Here is a 16,948-nt window from a genome sequence, read left to right on the forward strand (position 1 = left end):
TAATGTCTTCTGAAATTACTTTTATTCAGAAATGGTAGTACAATAGATGCCCTCATCGAGGCTTGTGAATAGGACTTGAGCCTTTTAAACCTAAGTATGCTGTTGTAACAGAATTTGACTTACCCCACCTAGTTCAAGATGACTTCTTTGGGGGGTTGTTGTTGTAGAGCAATCCAACCTTCACCCTCCCAGTAATGAGTTTTGCAATGATGTCACTGTGTATATATAATTTTTACTTTCCTTTTGTTATTCTTATTTTTATGATCTATTCCCCCTCTCAGTGAAATCATATACCTGGTAAGAATTTATATTCACAAAAATGAGTTACCTAAAAGTCAAACTTGAACTGGTAATAAGCATCATCAAATACATGTACACGAACATAACCGTCCTCGCCACCACTTGCGTACCCTTTGCCATTCGGGTGAAATGCTATGGAATTGATGGGGCCGAAATGGCCCTTGACACGGGCAAACTCATCTTCAAACACAAGGTGGAAGAAGCGGGCATCGAACTTGCCAATTCTTGAGGATGTGGTTGTGACATCCATAGCCTCCTGACCACCACCCAAGACCACATGGGGATAGGTGTCCAGGAGTGGGGTGATAGCCGCTGAGTTGACTGGTCGGTCAGTCTTGTACATTTTGAGGCACTCGAGTGTACCCACATCCCAGAGGCGGGCTGTGGTGTCCTTGCTGGCTGTGATGAGCATCAGGCCATCGTAGCTAAGCTGCATGTCCTTGATCTGCTTGTTGTGCTCCTGGCCAACCTCAATCTGTGGAAGGTGTACTTGGGAGGTTAAATGGGTGCTTAGGCCATAGTTTCAGTAAAAAGAATTCAAAAATCAATATATATATATGAAAAGAGCACAAGAAAGAAAGAAAGAAAAAGAAAAAAAGACAGGAAAAGAAAAGATATGACAGGAAAAATGCTCATTAGTTAAATATGAAACTGGGGAAATAGTGGTTGATGGATATTTAGGCGTCAATTTACATCCTCACACAATAATTTTTAAATAAGAACCAAAAAGTAACCATGAAATGTCTAATAATTAACCTTCTTCCCTGTGCGCATGTCCCATTTAATGATGGCACCATCTTCGTGGCCAGTGAGGACGTATTCATCCAGAGGGCCCCAGAGGACTGACAGGGCTTTAGCGTTGGTGGGAGTAACTTGTGTCTTCATGATTGGTGTAGCTGAAAATAAGATTATATATCATTTATGGATTTTTTACTATATTTATTTCAACATAATAATAATGGTCAAATTATATGAACCAAGAGCTGAAAGATGTTAATTCAACTGCATCTTAAATTAATGATCACAAAAATCATTTACAAAGATAAACAAGCATCACTCTTATGGTGGGAGAGGGGGAATCAGCTCAATATATATACACATCTACCATAATAACAGATAGGCTAATATATATACATGTACCATAATAATAGATAGGCTGCTAACCATCAAACCTATTCATGTTTTAGCAAAACTCCTTTACCAAGCAAACACATGATCTTGGTACATTTTTTTTTTCTATTTTAGCAACAGAAAACTTTAGCACAGATATAAACATTAATCCCCATTAATATTGAGCAGACAATCCCTGTTACTGTATACAGAATCATAAAACATAGTAATTCAAACATTTCAGGGGGCTTTGTGCAGTATCTTTTTCTTGCCACAGACAAAATAGCAACTGCTAAAAGGATGACCTGGGTACTATTGCTAACACAGCATGGAGGGTTTGGGCTGAAACATTTATGTATGATACTCTAATATGTACATTTTTGATATATCAATTATCACTGTCTCAAGATATGTTTAAAGAATCCTACATGAGGTAAATGTAGTGACAAATACTTCTAGTTTTCATAACGGAAAGCCAAAAGTCACTGTTAGACTTCTGCCAAGCTACAATGTATGCAGATGTTCCCTAAAAAGTCATGAACTTTTTTTCCTGAAAACTTCCTTACAAATCAAACATAATAAATACTAATATAATGTCCCATATTCTACTACATTTACCAAAGTAACTGAAAAGATATTCTCTAAATCATCTGCACATTAAAAAAGAAGATAAAAAAAGTACAGTAAACATGGCAAATAAAAAATATCTAATAAATGGAAAAGATACTTCATCTAATTATGGTCAGAGAAAAGTGGAAAATGACTTACGATCAACATTCTTTGGCTCTCTGACATCAATGATATTCAGTTCTGAGTTGTGACCCATCATCTTGTCTGTGGTGTAAGCGATCATGGTGCCAGAGTAAGAGAAGTTTACACCTCGCACAGAGGTCTTCATCTCTAGGTTGCTCAAGGAGGTGCCGGTCTCGATGTCCCAAATTCTAGGGAGAGAGATTTCACACTGATGAAGTTGCAGAATGGAAGAGAACATAGAAGGAAATTTCTTGTAATATGACAAGATGAAAACAGCAGTTAGAGCTTGGCTTACCGCATACTTTGATCAGCTGACCCAGTGACAAATAAAGTCGAGTCCCACTTGACATCAATGGACCACACGGCACCAGAGTGCCCATCGTAGGTGCCCAGCCGTTCTCCATTGATGGAATACCAGCAATTTGGTTTTGGATCTTTGGATGCTGAAAACAGCAAGTCTCCTTCACGGTTGAACTTAATTTGCGTTATAGAACGCTCATGGCCTTGAAGCATAATAGGCTTCTGCAAAGAGAAAAGAAAAACACCAAGAAATTATTATCAACTAGTCATGAGCAGATGATTATCTTTATAGAGCTTTTCTTACTGTAAAGAGAAAATGTTAAATGAAATTACTAAAATAGTCCTTGAGAACTGCATAAAATGAAATAGATGAACAACACTGAGAAGCAAGATTTGTGTCAAATAAAAAAGATTTGCTTAAGTAGTTGTAATAATGGTAATGATGATAACACTGATCATTATTATCAACCTATACTAAACAGTTACATTTATAAATATTTTCCATTGAATATTTTTGGTACCTAAACAGCAGATATATTGCATCGGGAACGTCACACTGGTGTATCGCCCTGTCATCAGGCATTTAGCCGTGTCACATGGGTGTGACACACCATCATCATTGGGTTAAGGAATATATAAAATATATTTTAATCTTTTAGCAAATATTTCCTAAAACCAGATGGATTCTCAAACCTTAGAAAGTGCATGGTGGTGTACCTAGCCCATATATATATATATATATATATATATATATAAATATATATTAAATATATATTAAATATATATATATATATATATATATATATATATATATATATATATATATATATATATGTATGTATAGGATTTCTTGCATCATTTGTTTCTGCATTTTTTTTCAGGCAGTTAATATTTCCTAAACATGAGTGAATTTTCATAATGTATGTGGTGAACACTGCAGTTTATAAGACAGCATTCATAGCAATCAATATTGAAAATTTTGTTGAACATGCTGAATTGTAGTATAGACTGCTTTACTACATGCATAAGATCTTTGGCAGAACAGATATGGTTTCCAGTATGGCACAACATTGGAAAACTTGTACTTACATACCTGCGTCTGCAAATTAACCCAGTTTATTACTCTGCTCCGAGCAAAAAATCCACTGAATCACAGACATATTTTAAAATGTGTTTACAATACATAACTACACTGATCCTTTATTGATTCTCTCTCTTATCATAAAAATCTGCAAATATCCATAGTGTATTACAAGTTTCTAGACATTGTGCAACTTTCACAATCAGATAAAATTCACTAAACTGGGCACTTCTATTAACTTCTCCCTTATTACTAATAGTAAAAAATAATAATCTTCATTGCTAACAATTCACTAAAGATAAATGATAATGTCTGTAAAATATAAAAATAGTATTGCATGGCAACTATCACACTACATCTTTAACTCTGAGTAAAAAAAAAAAAAGAGTACTTGTTCTGTATTATCATAAGTGATGTAGGATTAATATATACCATTACTGGACTCCTAAATTAAAATGATAATTTTAATTTTTAATTTCATCCTTTAGCCCAACATTCATAACAAAGATTAACCCATTGGCCGCGGTATTAAATAAATATTTGTGCAGTAGGATGGCTGGTTTACATTGTCTGGCACGGTGCCATCCACGTCTATGACCGACTCTGCCTTTGCAGCAAATCATGGTATCCGCTGCTAATGGATAATACTGCAATCCTCCTATGTTATGCCATCCCTAGCTATAATCTGTCAACAATTATTTAGAACCTGTTAAATACCTCTTCATCTAATTTAAAACTGCATAAGAACTCACATTTTCAGTCCTATATTGAGAAACAAATAACTGTATTTGGTATTTTCTTACCATTTTAGACTGTGTATATAAGTCTTTTTACCCTGAGTTACACAACTAAACTGACTTTTATGTGAGACCAGAGGCTGAGTCATTGGTTCTTGGTGCATAACCCCACATGATGCAATATATGAAACAGTTGTTCAGTGTTTATTTTTCTTTCACATTTCCATTGTTTTTAGCTGTGTATCATTAATGAGGATTACAGACTGCATTAATTAATATATTTTTACAATGGGAGGCTTTATTCTACTGTATAGTTTACTATATCAAAACAAAACCTAATAACCACATTTTAAATGCCAATGTAGATTGGTAAATGTTTGGATAATTGCAATGGCTTTTCAATTGGTATATGTCTTCTAACAATGTTGACTTTGTCTTATCCAAATCTATTGAACATTTTGTTATCTGAGGCAGTTGGCCCAAAATCAGAGGTCCAATAAGCCTATCAAAATAGTGCCAAGTGATCATGCTGATCTCCACACCTAGTGCTCTGCTAAAGGCCAACAAATGTCAATCACATACATTTTGGTAAGACAGAGCTCGGACTAGTTCTTTTTGCAATGATGAACTGCCAATAAAGTTTATAGCACCTAATCTTGCCAGATTATTTATAGTTAAGGTTTGTTGGCCTTTGCTGGGGCAATGACAGCTGCAATGACCATGGAAATCACTTGATGCCATGCCACTATTAATGTATGTAGAATTATTCTTAATTAATTTAAAACAAAGGAGAAACTTTTCAAATATTGTGTGATCTTTTCATATGACTTTGTTCCTTAGGTTTCCAAATTTTCACTAGATTCATGAAATTGTTAGTATCCAAAGAAATCACTAAACAGTAACAACATTTCATTCAACATCATGAATGTAAGCTGGGAGAAAATCTAGTGCAGTTGTACTTCTACATAGCCATAAATATTAAATGTAATTAAGAAAATGACAAACTCTAAGATACTCCTTTTCTACAATACTTCCACTGTAAATTGAAGTTATTCAAACAAACAAAATCAAATACAAACATACACATACTAAAAGATCAATGCTAGGCCATGTGGATTTCACAAATGACAATCAGCAGGGGTATCAGTGTTTTGGATGAGTTATACAGCCGTATTCTAAGTCCCTAAGCGCGCCGTGTACATAACATGAACATGCCGCGATTCTTATTCTAGAAGCGCGGGTTCATGGCAAAAGCATGGAAAGTATTGGAACAATCGTGGAAACTCCGTGACAAGGGGGTAGGCTTGTCACGATAGTTACACGGGTGAAAAAATTATATTTTTACTGTACTTTTCTTACCAATACTTCATTTGAGCATGCTACTTTTGGAAAGTAATATCTATATTGGATATATTAGCCATCATTGTCCTAGACTTGGATTACAATCCCTTTTAGGAAAACATGGATTCTCTGCTGATTCTGAGTTTGTTTACCTTTTGGCGGACTTTTCGAAGGAGAGTGAAGTTAAACGAATGGTAAAAGTAGTCAGGAACGTAAAGTTAAAGTATATAATTATATGAAATATGTATACATTAAATTTATATGTATGATATATTAAAGATACGCATATATGTACAGTATATACAGAGACAAAATAAGGAAGATCTATCCATAAACACATGATCCCTCTCATCCTGTTTGTTTTGATCGAGCGTAGAGTGAATTACCAACGGCGCGTTCGTGAAATGGTTGTCAATTCTTTAACAAGGAACAAGTACAACGACTGATTCATACCAAAATCTTTTGTTAGTGCTACGTATGATTGTAATTTCTCTTATGAATTTGTTGTTTGGACAGTGCCATTCATCCGATACATGTTAACTTTGGAACGGTTGGTGAACTTGAAGCAGCTGACACAAACGTGCCACGCTTTTGCGTCCTAGATTACCGCATTCGTGACATGAACACGACATAGACACAATATGAACATGACATGGCCATGACACGCAGAAAACATCCTAGAATACAGCTGATATTGTCACATTAGATTTTTTTTTTTTTTTACCAATGGCACAACCTACTATGTGCATGACAGGTAAATTATATATATTACATAGCAGGTATGAGCAACACAAAAACTAGTACAAACATGGAGAGCAATTGTGAAGGGTGCTGTATAGATTATTTAGAATGCATAAAAAAAATGCATCAAGGAGGTTGCATCATTGCTATTCTTAACGAATTATGGTGTACTTCAACTTACATAGTGTCCACACTAAAATAATATTTGGGGTAGTGTGGGCTGTGTCAGAAAATCTCAAAAATCAAGTAGCAGAGGTATATACTTAACTATAGGTATATACTTAAATGCCAAACAATAACCAGTTTAATGTGGACTGGAGAATCTGTTCAAGAGATGACAGATAATGTGGTTTCATGCCATCTGAATATTTCAGATGTGACAGAATAAATCCTATCACGTCATGAAGTTTTGCCTTATATAAGCGTTATACCTTTTTGTCACCCCTTTGAATGGGGATGGAGGGGGGGGGGGGGGGAATAATTGCTCTGGAAAGTTCCAACACAGCCTCGTGAAATGTCTCAGCGAGAAACTGTAGGTTCTTCCTATATTGCAGATGGGAATGGGAATGAAAATGGGAATTAGACAAATATGCCCCCCCCTCCCCCCGTGAATGGGTTAAATACAATAGGGGCAGACTATCACAGTGTAGGTATCTGAGGGGATAGAGAGGGGAAAAAAATAGTGCCATTGCTTAACCCATCCCCACGAATTCTAGCCTTATTCCTACTCGGGGCATTCAATTATTACCTAAATCAATTAAGCTCACAATACTGTGCCCCCCAGCTGCTTTTAATCACGACACATCTGTAACACCCTCCTTGGTTATACAGTGCCAATCCACTAATCATTTAACCAAAAAGGTATGTTCTGGGAGGTATTTCATAAGTGATGCCTTGGTAGCCTATTGCATGGATATATCTGCAAGAAATATTTGGACTAAACATAAAGAAAATACAGAATGGCTGTGGAGAGAACCGAAAGAGTGAATGAAGAGTGTGTATGTGAGATGAATATTTAAGGTGATATTTCATCCACTATTAAAAACATGTAAAATCAGCTCTATACAGTATCTTTAATTGAAACACTTTGGCTAGGGAGGAAGATGACACATAACACCCTGGGGACAGCCCATGACACGACAAACTCAGATTACCCCAACAAAGCTGGGTGCCGTTTTGGCTTCGCCTGGAAACAACAGTGGGGTATTTTGGAATGCATAACCTAATGCCTCAGGTTAATTCCTACTGAAGCCTTGGCAACCCATTACACACAAAATCACCCTGTGAGCCAGCCATACATTAACCCATTGGAGCCGGTTGATGTGATAGCATGTATTGTGGTTTTCAGCATCAGATGCCCAGGACGAGCTATGAGGGGAAGCCGCACGCTCGGGTAGAGTGAGCGGGTAGCCCAGGCTCGCGGCTTGTCCGTCCGAGAATCTCGAGGCATTAGGCTTACGCGTTCGAGAACCCCGGTATTCCGACCGCACAAAGCCGGAACGGCCCCAGGGGTGAATGGGTTAAAACAATGATGTGACATCATGTCCCCACCCAGAAATGCTGCCCCCAAGTGATGTGATATCATATCTGTTGGGTTTGGAAAATATTATTGGGTAAAGATAGGCAAAAAATAAACCCAAACATATTATTTTCCCTACTGCTTCACAAAACATTTTAAACCTTTCCCGAAGGGGCACACGCTACGCGAAAACCCCTACGCTGGGCCATTGCAATATTGCATTGGAAACATCACACTGGTATGACGCCCCAGCATTGGGAATTTAGCTGTGTCACACGAGTGTGACGCACCGTCGTCATAGGGTTAAGCCACCTTAGTTTACTTGACCTACATCACTACCAGCTGTCTGGGGAGTCAACAACAGACAATAGGAATACCTCACCACAAATGTATGTAATTCAAGTTCTCAAATGGATAACATGGTTGAATGCTTGACAGTTTAAACATGTGATAAAGTATACACTAAGAATATATGGGACGGAGAGGTGCCAGCCATGATGTATAAGTATAAATATATGCAGGAGGGTTCAAATGGAAAGGTTTGGGATGAAAATTTTGATAGCACTGAGAATGTCGACCAGCTGCTAATAAAACCATTACCATAATGTCGAGTTTTGTGTTTCATCGTATCAAGTCGCTACATACGAGAAATACTTTTGAAAAAAAATAGTATTACCGACTAATTCGATATAGTGATCTTGATCAGAGTAATATGAACTGTTAGAGGAAATAAATAAAAATAATCTACATCAAATAATAAATTCGCCGGTATTCCAAACTTTCTTTGACAAAACATAAACATGTGGTTGTTCAACCACCACCTCGGGGCCGATATCCTCCCCTCATCGTCATGAAATCCACCACCATGCACTATTCCCAAGCTCCTTACGACATATAAGACACAAATCCCTTCGCTCTCGTGTCATTTTCATACCATTTTGGGGAGGGTGAAGGAGGGACTGAACCCCACTTGCAACGCTACAACAACACGAGAGAGACTCCACTGACATCTGTCGGCGAACCCGCCAGTTAATCCACTTTTACCAAGTCCCTGTCGTAGAAAAAACATGTATTTTGGTGCTGTTTTCAAGTGTTTGGGGGATTTTAATATTTTATTCAGTGTGATTAATTTGATTTGGTTTTTCTTTTATTTCATGCTGTACTTAGAGCTGACTCAGTGAATGTTCTAATTAGACTGGGCTGAGCTTCTAAGAAGGTTTCCTAGTTGGTAATACATGTTTAGGATAACGACCAAAAAGAATTTTAATACTAAACAACGATATCCATATACTACAGACATACATATCTATAAAATAAACAGTAAAAAATAAAGTTGCAATAAGAATTCTTTCTAATCCGTTCATTTACAGAGGTCAGTCACACTTTCACACTTAAAAGACCGGCTGTCGTATCCCCTCCATTGATAGACCTGTCCAGACGAAGAACGACACACGTGCGCTGACGAAAACATCTTGGTTTTGATTTTGGTAAGAATCTGGGCTGTTTCTTTGTCTTATAACATATTGATGTTGCTGAGGTAAGGAATTATAGGATCAGTTCTGTTGCCATAGGTAGTAGTTTATGTTGTAAAGTTAATGTTTTCGTAAGTTGGAGAAATATCCAGAAAAACAAGGCTGACCATAGATTTTTTGGGTTAAATGTGCTTCTAACCAACTCATTTTCTTATACCATTTACCTATTAACAGAACGACAATTAAATACGATTTTTGCAACTCATTCAGCATCACCATTTTTTTCGTTAATTTTTTTGATTCTTGCTCGGGGCATCCTACCACAGTCCCACTCGACTACACAATACACGGGAAATAGAGGTTCACAGCTTTAATGTTTATATAATTTACCTTAGAAGGAATTGAGATTATTAGCAGATATCATGTCCTCAGGCTGAGAATTTCACGGTGTTATTAGCTTGTGTCAGTAGGATTGCAGTACATTTTTCTGGAAAAATTATTTGCTTGTTAATTTTTTATGATTTTTTTTTTTTTTTTTGGGGGGGGGAGGGATAATTGTGTCACGAATACTATTGAACTTGGTTTTGATGAACTTCTTGTGATGATTACTCTCCGGTTATAGTTTTGTTAATCAGAGTACACCAGCAGCACAAACATTAGTTACTCTTCATAACTAGGAAAGTAAGTAGAAATGGTGAGTTACACTAATGTCATATGAATTTGATTCACAAGCTGCTTTTATGGGGCTCCAACACCAAAATATTCCTCTTGGATGGGTGCATTTTAAGTGTTGAGTCGTTATTCCACGAGAGGCAACAGTTGCGAGTACCATGTCATTGGGGGACCACTGAGGCCTCTGCTCCTATAATGGTATAATAAAGGCAAGCAAATTCCATCACATATATTCTGGCAAGATAAGAGCTGGGTCTGGTTCCCTGTATAGGTTTTTAATCACCAAAGAGGTCTACAAAGTCTGTCTTGCCTTGATATACATATTGGCCCGCCTGGAGAGCTTTCAGGAGTATGTGAAATGTAAGCAGTTGGTGCCAAAGAATTTAACTACTGAAGAGTGTTATTAATGAACCATTTTTATATAGAATAGATATTTCTAATCCCTTCTTGAAAAGATCTTTACTCTGACTTCTAGTGGACTTATCCCATTAGCAGTGGATGGCATGATTTGCCAAATAATGTAAACCAGCCATCCTATTGCACAAATATTTATTGAAAACTGCGACCAATAGGTTAAATATTGAGGGAAATAACTTTAATTTTAGACAAATATCCTTCCTCTATATATGTTTCTATCATGCCTCTGCTGAGATGTGGGTACTTAAGCCTTGCCAGCCCAAGCATTTTAAAAAGTCAGGTTAAAAAAAAAGTTATCTTCTCTTTAACCCATATTGTTAGATGTTACCCCTGGGCTGGGCATCTGAAGGTGATGTGTTTTCAGTTAATTTCTAGATCTATGGTATGACATAGGAGTCTATCACTGTATATAATATGAAAAGTCAGAGAATTACATAGGACTATATAATCTGTAATATAGATACCAACCTATAATCAATCTCAGTTGGGCCAGTCATTAATACTAATTCATACCCACCAGATTCGCAGACTTTACCTAGACTTTGCTTCTTTCCATGCTCAGTAATATTTTATTTTAAATCATATATACTTCTTGACTTTCACTTTTATTGATTCTGGCAAAGTTTTAAAAGTTTTTGTATTGTTAGAATACCTAAAGAATTTATGATAGATATAAGGATGCTGTATAATTTTATATCATACTGTATTATACCTCTAGAAGAATAACCTCATGTTTAATTTAGTTTACCCCCGAAATGAATGTTTTCTCTTTATATGCGCCACCCTACGGCAATATTTACAAAGCGGTAATGTATCAACCCTCTTCATCCTCCACGGACGTTCTCCCCGAATACACGCTGTATACGCAAAGTAATGCTGTGTTTCTACGTGAATCCCCACTCAATGTTCTGTAGGTATGGACAATCCAAACTTCCATATTTCACACGCAGTAGAAGATGACATCTTCACCACCTCAACATGTAATCTTGCATTTTTTGTTTTTTTTTAATTTTTTTTTAATGGTTGTCTTTTCGTTTCTGTTAACGGCATGCCCCTGATTACCAACATTGATTTTGGGTTTTCTTGCTTCAGTAATTTGATCCGAGTTATTTGCTTTTGTATATCTTATTTGTGATTGGATATCGTTATGTTGGTCTAGGAAACCTTGTTCTGATCTATTTCTTGTTCTGCTTATGTTTATTCTACTGATAATTTCTTATTTCTAGCATCCCTCTCTAGTATTGGAAGCATTTACAGTTGACCTTTGTAGTTGTATTATTTTATACTATTACTGCACTGACTGTGTTTGTTCCCATTTGCATCACCTCTAAATTAGGTTTTTAGGCTCCTTTGCTGTATACTTGGAATTTAACCTTCTCTCGCACCGGTATTTTCTTTCTTCTCCATTTTTGAGAAGTTATTTTTTGTCATTGAAAAGGAAATGAGGTAGGCTGGAATCCTTCCCTTCTTTCCTACCCATACTGAGCTATATTTGTTTCTTGGAGTATATGTTAGCATCATCTTTTGCAAATATATCGATTTTAGTGTTAGTGGAATTACTATTTCATTCTGATAAGACTGTTCTCTTGTTATAGGTGGCTTGCTCACACCTTCCCATAAGGATCATTAAAATAATAATGACTTGAATTCTGGCTTGGATCACTATGCGAATGCACGGTTTGTCAGCATTGTATTAATGGATTGCAGTTTGTTTGAACACTATATTGTATGTGGATAATAACATTAGTCCTTTAAACCTTGGCTCCCCTTTATGGTATTATATAACCTTATACTTTTCCATCTTCTGTTAGTATCTTAAATTTAATTACTGTTCATTAAGGTTGTTCAGTGACGATTTTCTCTCTGAAGAAAGCTAGACATTGTCATGCTACTATCAGTTCTGATCTCTTTGCTACACACTTGCTTCTCAATTGATACTATAAGCAATAAAGACGAGGGGCTTTCCAGTTTCTAGTATACATCAATAAGATTGCAAAGTATACACAACAAACATGTCCATGGAACACATGTACAATTTAGTCATTGGTGTTATTTTGCATAGATATTTTGTATCAAAATTGTTATGGAAGTGTATTGTTTTTTTTTCCTTTTGGCTCATGTTTCATAATTTGAAAATGAAACATTACACGTTTTCAAAGACCAATGAAATATACTTCGAAATCAGATAATCTTATTTAATATTCTTCAGCTAATCAAAAAGTGTGTACAGGAAAAGTATCTATAAAACCAAATAATGTCTTTACTGAAATTACTTTTATTCAGAAATGGTAGTACAAATAATGCCCTCATCGAGGCTTGTTGAATAGGACTTGACCTTTAAACCTAAGTATGCCTCGTGTTGATTTAACCGGGAGAATTTTGACTTATCCCCACCTAGTTCAAGATGACTTCTTTGGGGGGTTAGTTGTTGTAGAGCAATCCAACCTTCACCCTCCCAGTAATGATTTTGCAATGATGTCACTGTGTATATATACATTTTTTTACTTTCTTTGTTATTCTTATTTTTATGATCTATTCCCCCTCTCAGTGAAATCATATACCTGTAAGAATTTATATCACAAGAAAATGAGTTACCTAAAAGTCAAACTTGAACTGGTAATAAGCATCATCAAATACATGTACACAAAACATAACCGTCCTCGCCACCACTTGCGTACCTCTTTGGCCATTCGGGTGAAATGCTATGGAATTGATGGGGCCGAAATGGCCCTTGAACAACGGGCAAACTCATCTTCAAACACAAGAGTGGAAGAAGCGGCAACCGAACTTGCCAATTCTTGAGGATGTGGTTGTACATCCATACCCTCCTGACCACCACCCAAGACCACATGGAGGATAGTTCCAGAGTGGGGTGATAGCCGCTGAGTTGACCTGGTCGGATCCAGTCTTGTACAGTTTTGAGGCACTCGAGTGTACCCACATCCCAGAGGCGGGCTGTGGTGTCCCATTGCTGGCTGTGATGAGCCATCAGGCCATCGTAGCTAAGCTGCATGTTCCACTTGATCTGCTTTTTTGTGCTCCCCTGGCCAACCTCAATCTGTGAAGGTGTACTGGGAGGTTAAATGGGTGCTTAGGCCAATAGTTTTTCAGTAAAAAGAATTCAAAAATCAATATATATATATGAAAAGAGCACAAGAAAGAAAGAAAGAAAAAGAAAAAAAGCACAGGAAAAGAAAAGATATGACAGGAAAAATGCTCATTATTAAATATGAAACTGGGAAATATGGTTGATGATATTTTAGGCGTCAATTTACCATCCTCACACAATAATTTTTAAATAAGAACCAAAAAGTAACCATGAAATGTCTAATAATTACCTTCTTTCCCTGTGCGCATGTCCCATTTAATGATGGCACCATCTTCGTGGCCAGTGAGGACGTATTTCATCCAGAGGGCCCCAGAGGACTGACAGGCTTTAGCGTTGGTGGGAGTAACTTGTGTCTTCATGATTGGTGTAGCTGAAAATAAGATTATATTTCATTTATGGATTTTTTACTATATTTATTTCAACAAAATAATAATGGTCAAATTATATGAACCAAGAGCAGAAAGATGTTAATTCAACTGCATCTTAAATTAATGATCACAAAAATCATTTACAAAGATAAACAAGCATCACTCTTATGGTGGGAGAGGGGAAAAAAAAAATCAGCTCAATATATATACACATCTACCATAATAACGATAGGCTAATATATATACATGTACCATAATAATAGATAGGCTGCTAACCATCAAACCTATTCATGTTTTAGCAAAACTCCTTTACCAAGCAAACACATGATCTTGGTACATTTTTTTTTCTATTTAGCAACAGAAAACTTTAGCACAGATATAAACATTAATCCCCATTAATATTGAGCAGACAATCCCTGTTACTGTATACAGACGCCCCAAAAAATCATAAAACATAGTAATTCAAACATTTCAGGGGCTTTGTGCAGTATCTTTTTCTTGCCACAGACAAAATAGCAACTGCTAAAAGGAGGACCCTTGGTACTATATGCTAACACAGTCATGGAGGGTTTGGGCTGAAACATTTATGTATGATACTCTATATATGTACAATTTTTTGATATATCACATTATCACTGTCGTCAAGATATGATTTAAAGAATCCCTACATGAGGTAAATAGTAGTGACAAATACTTCTAGTTTTCATAACGGAAATAAGCCAAAAGTCACTGTTAGACTTCTGCCAAGCTTACCCCCCAATGTATGCAGATGTTCCCTAAAAAGTCATGAAACTTTTTTTCCTGAAAACTTCCCCTACAAATCAAACATAATAAATACTAATATAATGTCCCATATTCTACTACATTTACAAAGTAACTGAAAAGATATTCTCTAAATCATCTGCACATTAAAAAAGAAGAAGGATAAAAAAAAGTACAGTAAACATGGCAAATAAAAAATATTCTAATAAATGGAAAAGATACTTCATCTAATTATTGTCAGAGAAAAGTGGAAAATGACTTACGATCAACATTCTTTGGGCTCTCTGACATCAATGATATTCAGTCTGAGTTGTGACCCATCATCTTGTCTGTGGTGTAAGCGATCATGGTGCCAGAGTAAGAGAAGTTTACACCTCGCACAGAGGTCTTCATCTCTAGGTTGCTCAAGGAGGTGCCGGGGTCTCGATGTCCCAGATTCTAGGAGAGAGATTTCACACTGATGAAGTTGCAGAATGGAAGAGAACATAGAAGGAAATTTCTTGTAATATGACAAGATGAAAACAGCAGTTAGAGCTTGGCTTACCGCATACTTTGATCAGCTGACCCAGTGACAATAAAGTCGAGTCCCACTTGACATCAATGGACCACACGGCACCAGAGTGCCCATCGTAGGTGCCCAGCCGTTCTCCATTGATTGGAATACCAGCAATTTGGTTTTGGATCTTTGGATGCTGAAAACAGCAAGTCTCCTTCACGGTTGAACTTAATTTGCGTTATAGAACGCTCATGCCTTGAAGCATAATAGGCCTTCTGCAAAGAGAAAAGAAAAACACCAAGAAATTATTATCAACTAGTCATGAGCAGCTGATTATCTTTATAGAGCTTTTCTTACTGTAAAGAGAAAATGTTAAATGAAATTACTAAAATAGTCCTTGAGAACTGCATAAAATGAAATAGATGAACAACACTGAGAAGCAAGATTTGTGTCAAATAAAAAAGATTGCTTAAGTAGTTGTAATAATGGTAATGATGATAACACAAGATCATTATTTATCAACCTATACTAAACAGTTACATTTATAAATATTTTCACATTGAATATTTTTGGTACCTAAACAGCAGATATATTGCATCGATCGGGAACGTCACACTGGTGTATCGCCCTGTCCATCAGGCATTTAGCCCGTGTCACATGGGTGTGACACACCATCATCATTGGGTTAAGGAATATATAAAAATATATTTTAATCTTTTAGCAAATATTTCCTAAAACCAGATGGATCTCAAACCTTAGAAAGTGCATGGTGTGTACCTACCCATATATATATTATTTATATATATATATATAAAATCTATATATAAATTTAGTATATATTATAATAATATATTATATATATATATATATATATATATATATATATATATATATAAATATATATATATATTAAAATGTAATAAGGATTTCTTGCATCATTTGTTCTTTTCTTCTGCATTTTTTTTCAGGCAGTTTAATATTTCCTAAACATGAGTGAATTTTCATAATGTATGTGTGAACACTGCAGTTTATAAGACAGCATTCATAGCAATCAATATGAAAATTTTGTTGAACATGCTGAATTGTTAGTATAGACTGCTTTACTACATGCATAAGATCTTTGGCAGAACAGATATGGTTTTCCAGTATGCACAACATTGGAAAACTTGTACTTACATACCTGCGTCTGCAAAATAAAACCCAGTTTATTACTCTGCTCCAGCGCCAGAAGGCAAAAAATCCACGTGGAGTATAAATTGGGCACTAGGGGGTGGGAGACATATTTTAAAATGGGGGGGTTGGGAGGGGTTTACAATATAACTACACTGATCCTTTATGATTCTCTCTCTTATCATAAAAATCTGCAAATATCCATAGTGTTATTACAAGTTTCTTCTAGACCATTGTGCAACTTTCACAATCAGATAAAAATTCACTAAACTGGGCACTTCTATTAAACTTCTCCCCTTATTACTAATAGTAAAAAATAATAATCTTCATTGCTAACAATTCACTAAAGATAAATGATAATGTCTGTAAAATATAAAAATAGTATTGCATGGCAACTATCACACTACATCTTTAACTCTGAGTAAAAAAAAAAAAAGAGTACTTGTTCTGTATTATCATAAGTGATGTAGGATTAATATATATCTCATTACTGGACTCCTTAAATTAAAATGATAAATTTTTAATTTTTAATTTCATCCTTTAGGCCCAACATTCATAACAAAGATTAACCCATTGGCCGCGTATTAAATAAAATATTTG

At 35.9% G+C, this 16,948-nt stretch overlaps 1 protein-coding gene and 1 pseudogene across 2 annotated transcripts; both read right to left on the reverse strand.

The window, feature by feature from the left end:
• Positions 1–5: 5 nt before the first annotated feature.
• Positions 6–8,957, reverse strand: LOC122248646 (eukaryotic translation initiation factor 3 subunit i). Of its 2 annotated transcripts, none has more exons than XM_043008783.2 (5): positions 8,817–8,957; positions 2,459–2,685; positions 2,179–2,351; positions 1,057–1,196; positions 6–775 (listed from the first exon to the last, which is right to left on the reverse strand). In XM_043008783.2, exons 1-5 carry the CDS (start codon positions 8,949–8,951, stop codon positions 329–331), a joined length of 1,122 nt encoding a protein of 373 aa, XP_042864717.2. In that variant the 5' UTR covers positions 8,952–8,957; the 3' UTR covers positions 6–328. The 2 variants fall into 2 exon arrangements, with proteins under 2 accessions (XP_042864717.2, XP_042864718.1); XM_043008784.2 differs by lacking the exon at positions 8,817–8,957 and adding an exon at positions 4,348–4,394.
• Positions 8,958–13,038: 4,081 nt separating this feature from the next.
• Positions 13,039–15,426, reverse strand: LOC147469128 (eukaryotic translation initiation factor 3 subunit I-like; annotated as a pseudogene).
• Between the last annotated feature and the right edge of the window lie 1,522 nt (positions 15,427–16,948).

Source organism: Penaeus japonicus, unplaced genomic scaffold, assembly GCF_977035675.1.
Source record: "Penaeus japonicus unplaced genomic scaffold, GWHDUDI00000001_assembly GWHDUDI00000024, whole genome shotgun sequence".
In the NCBI taxonomy this organism is placed as follows: Eukaryota; Metazoa; Arthropoda; class Malacostraca; order Decapoda; family Penaeidae; genus Penaeus; species Penaeus japonicus.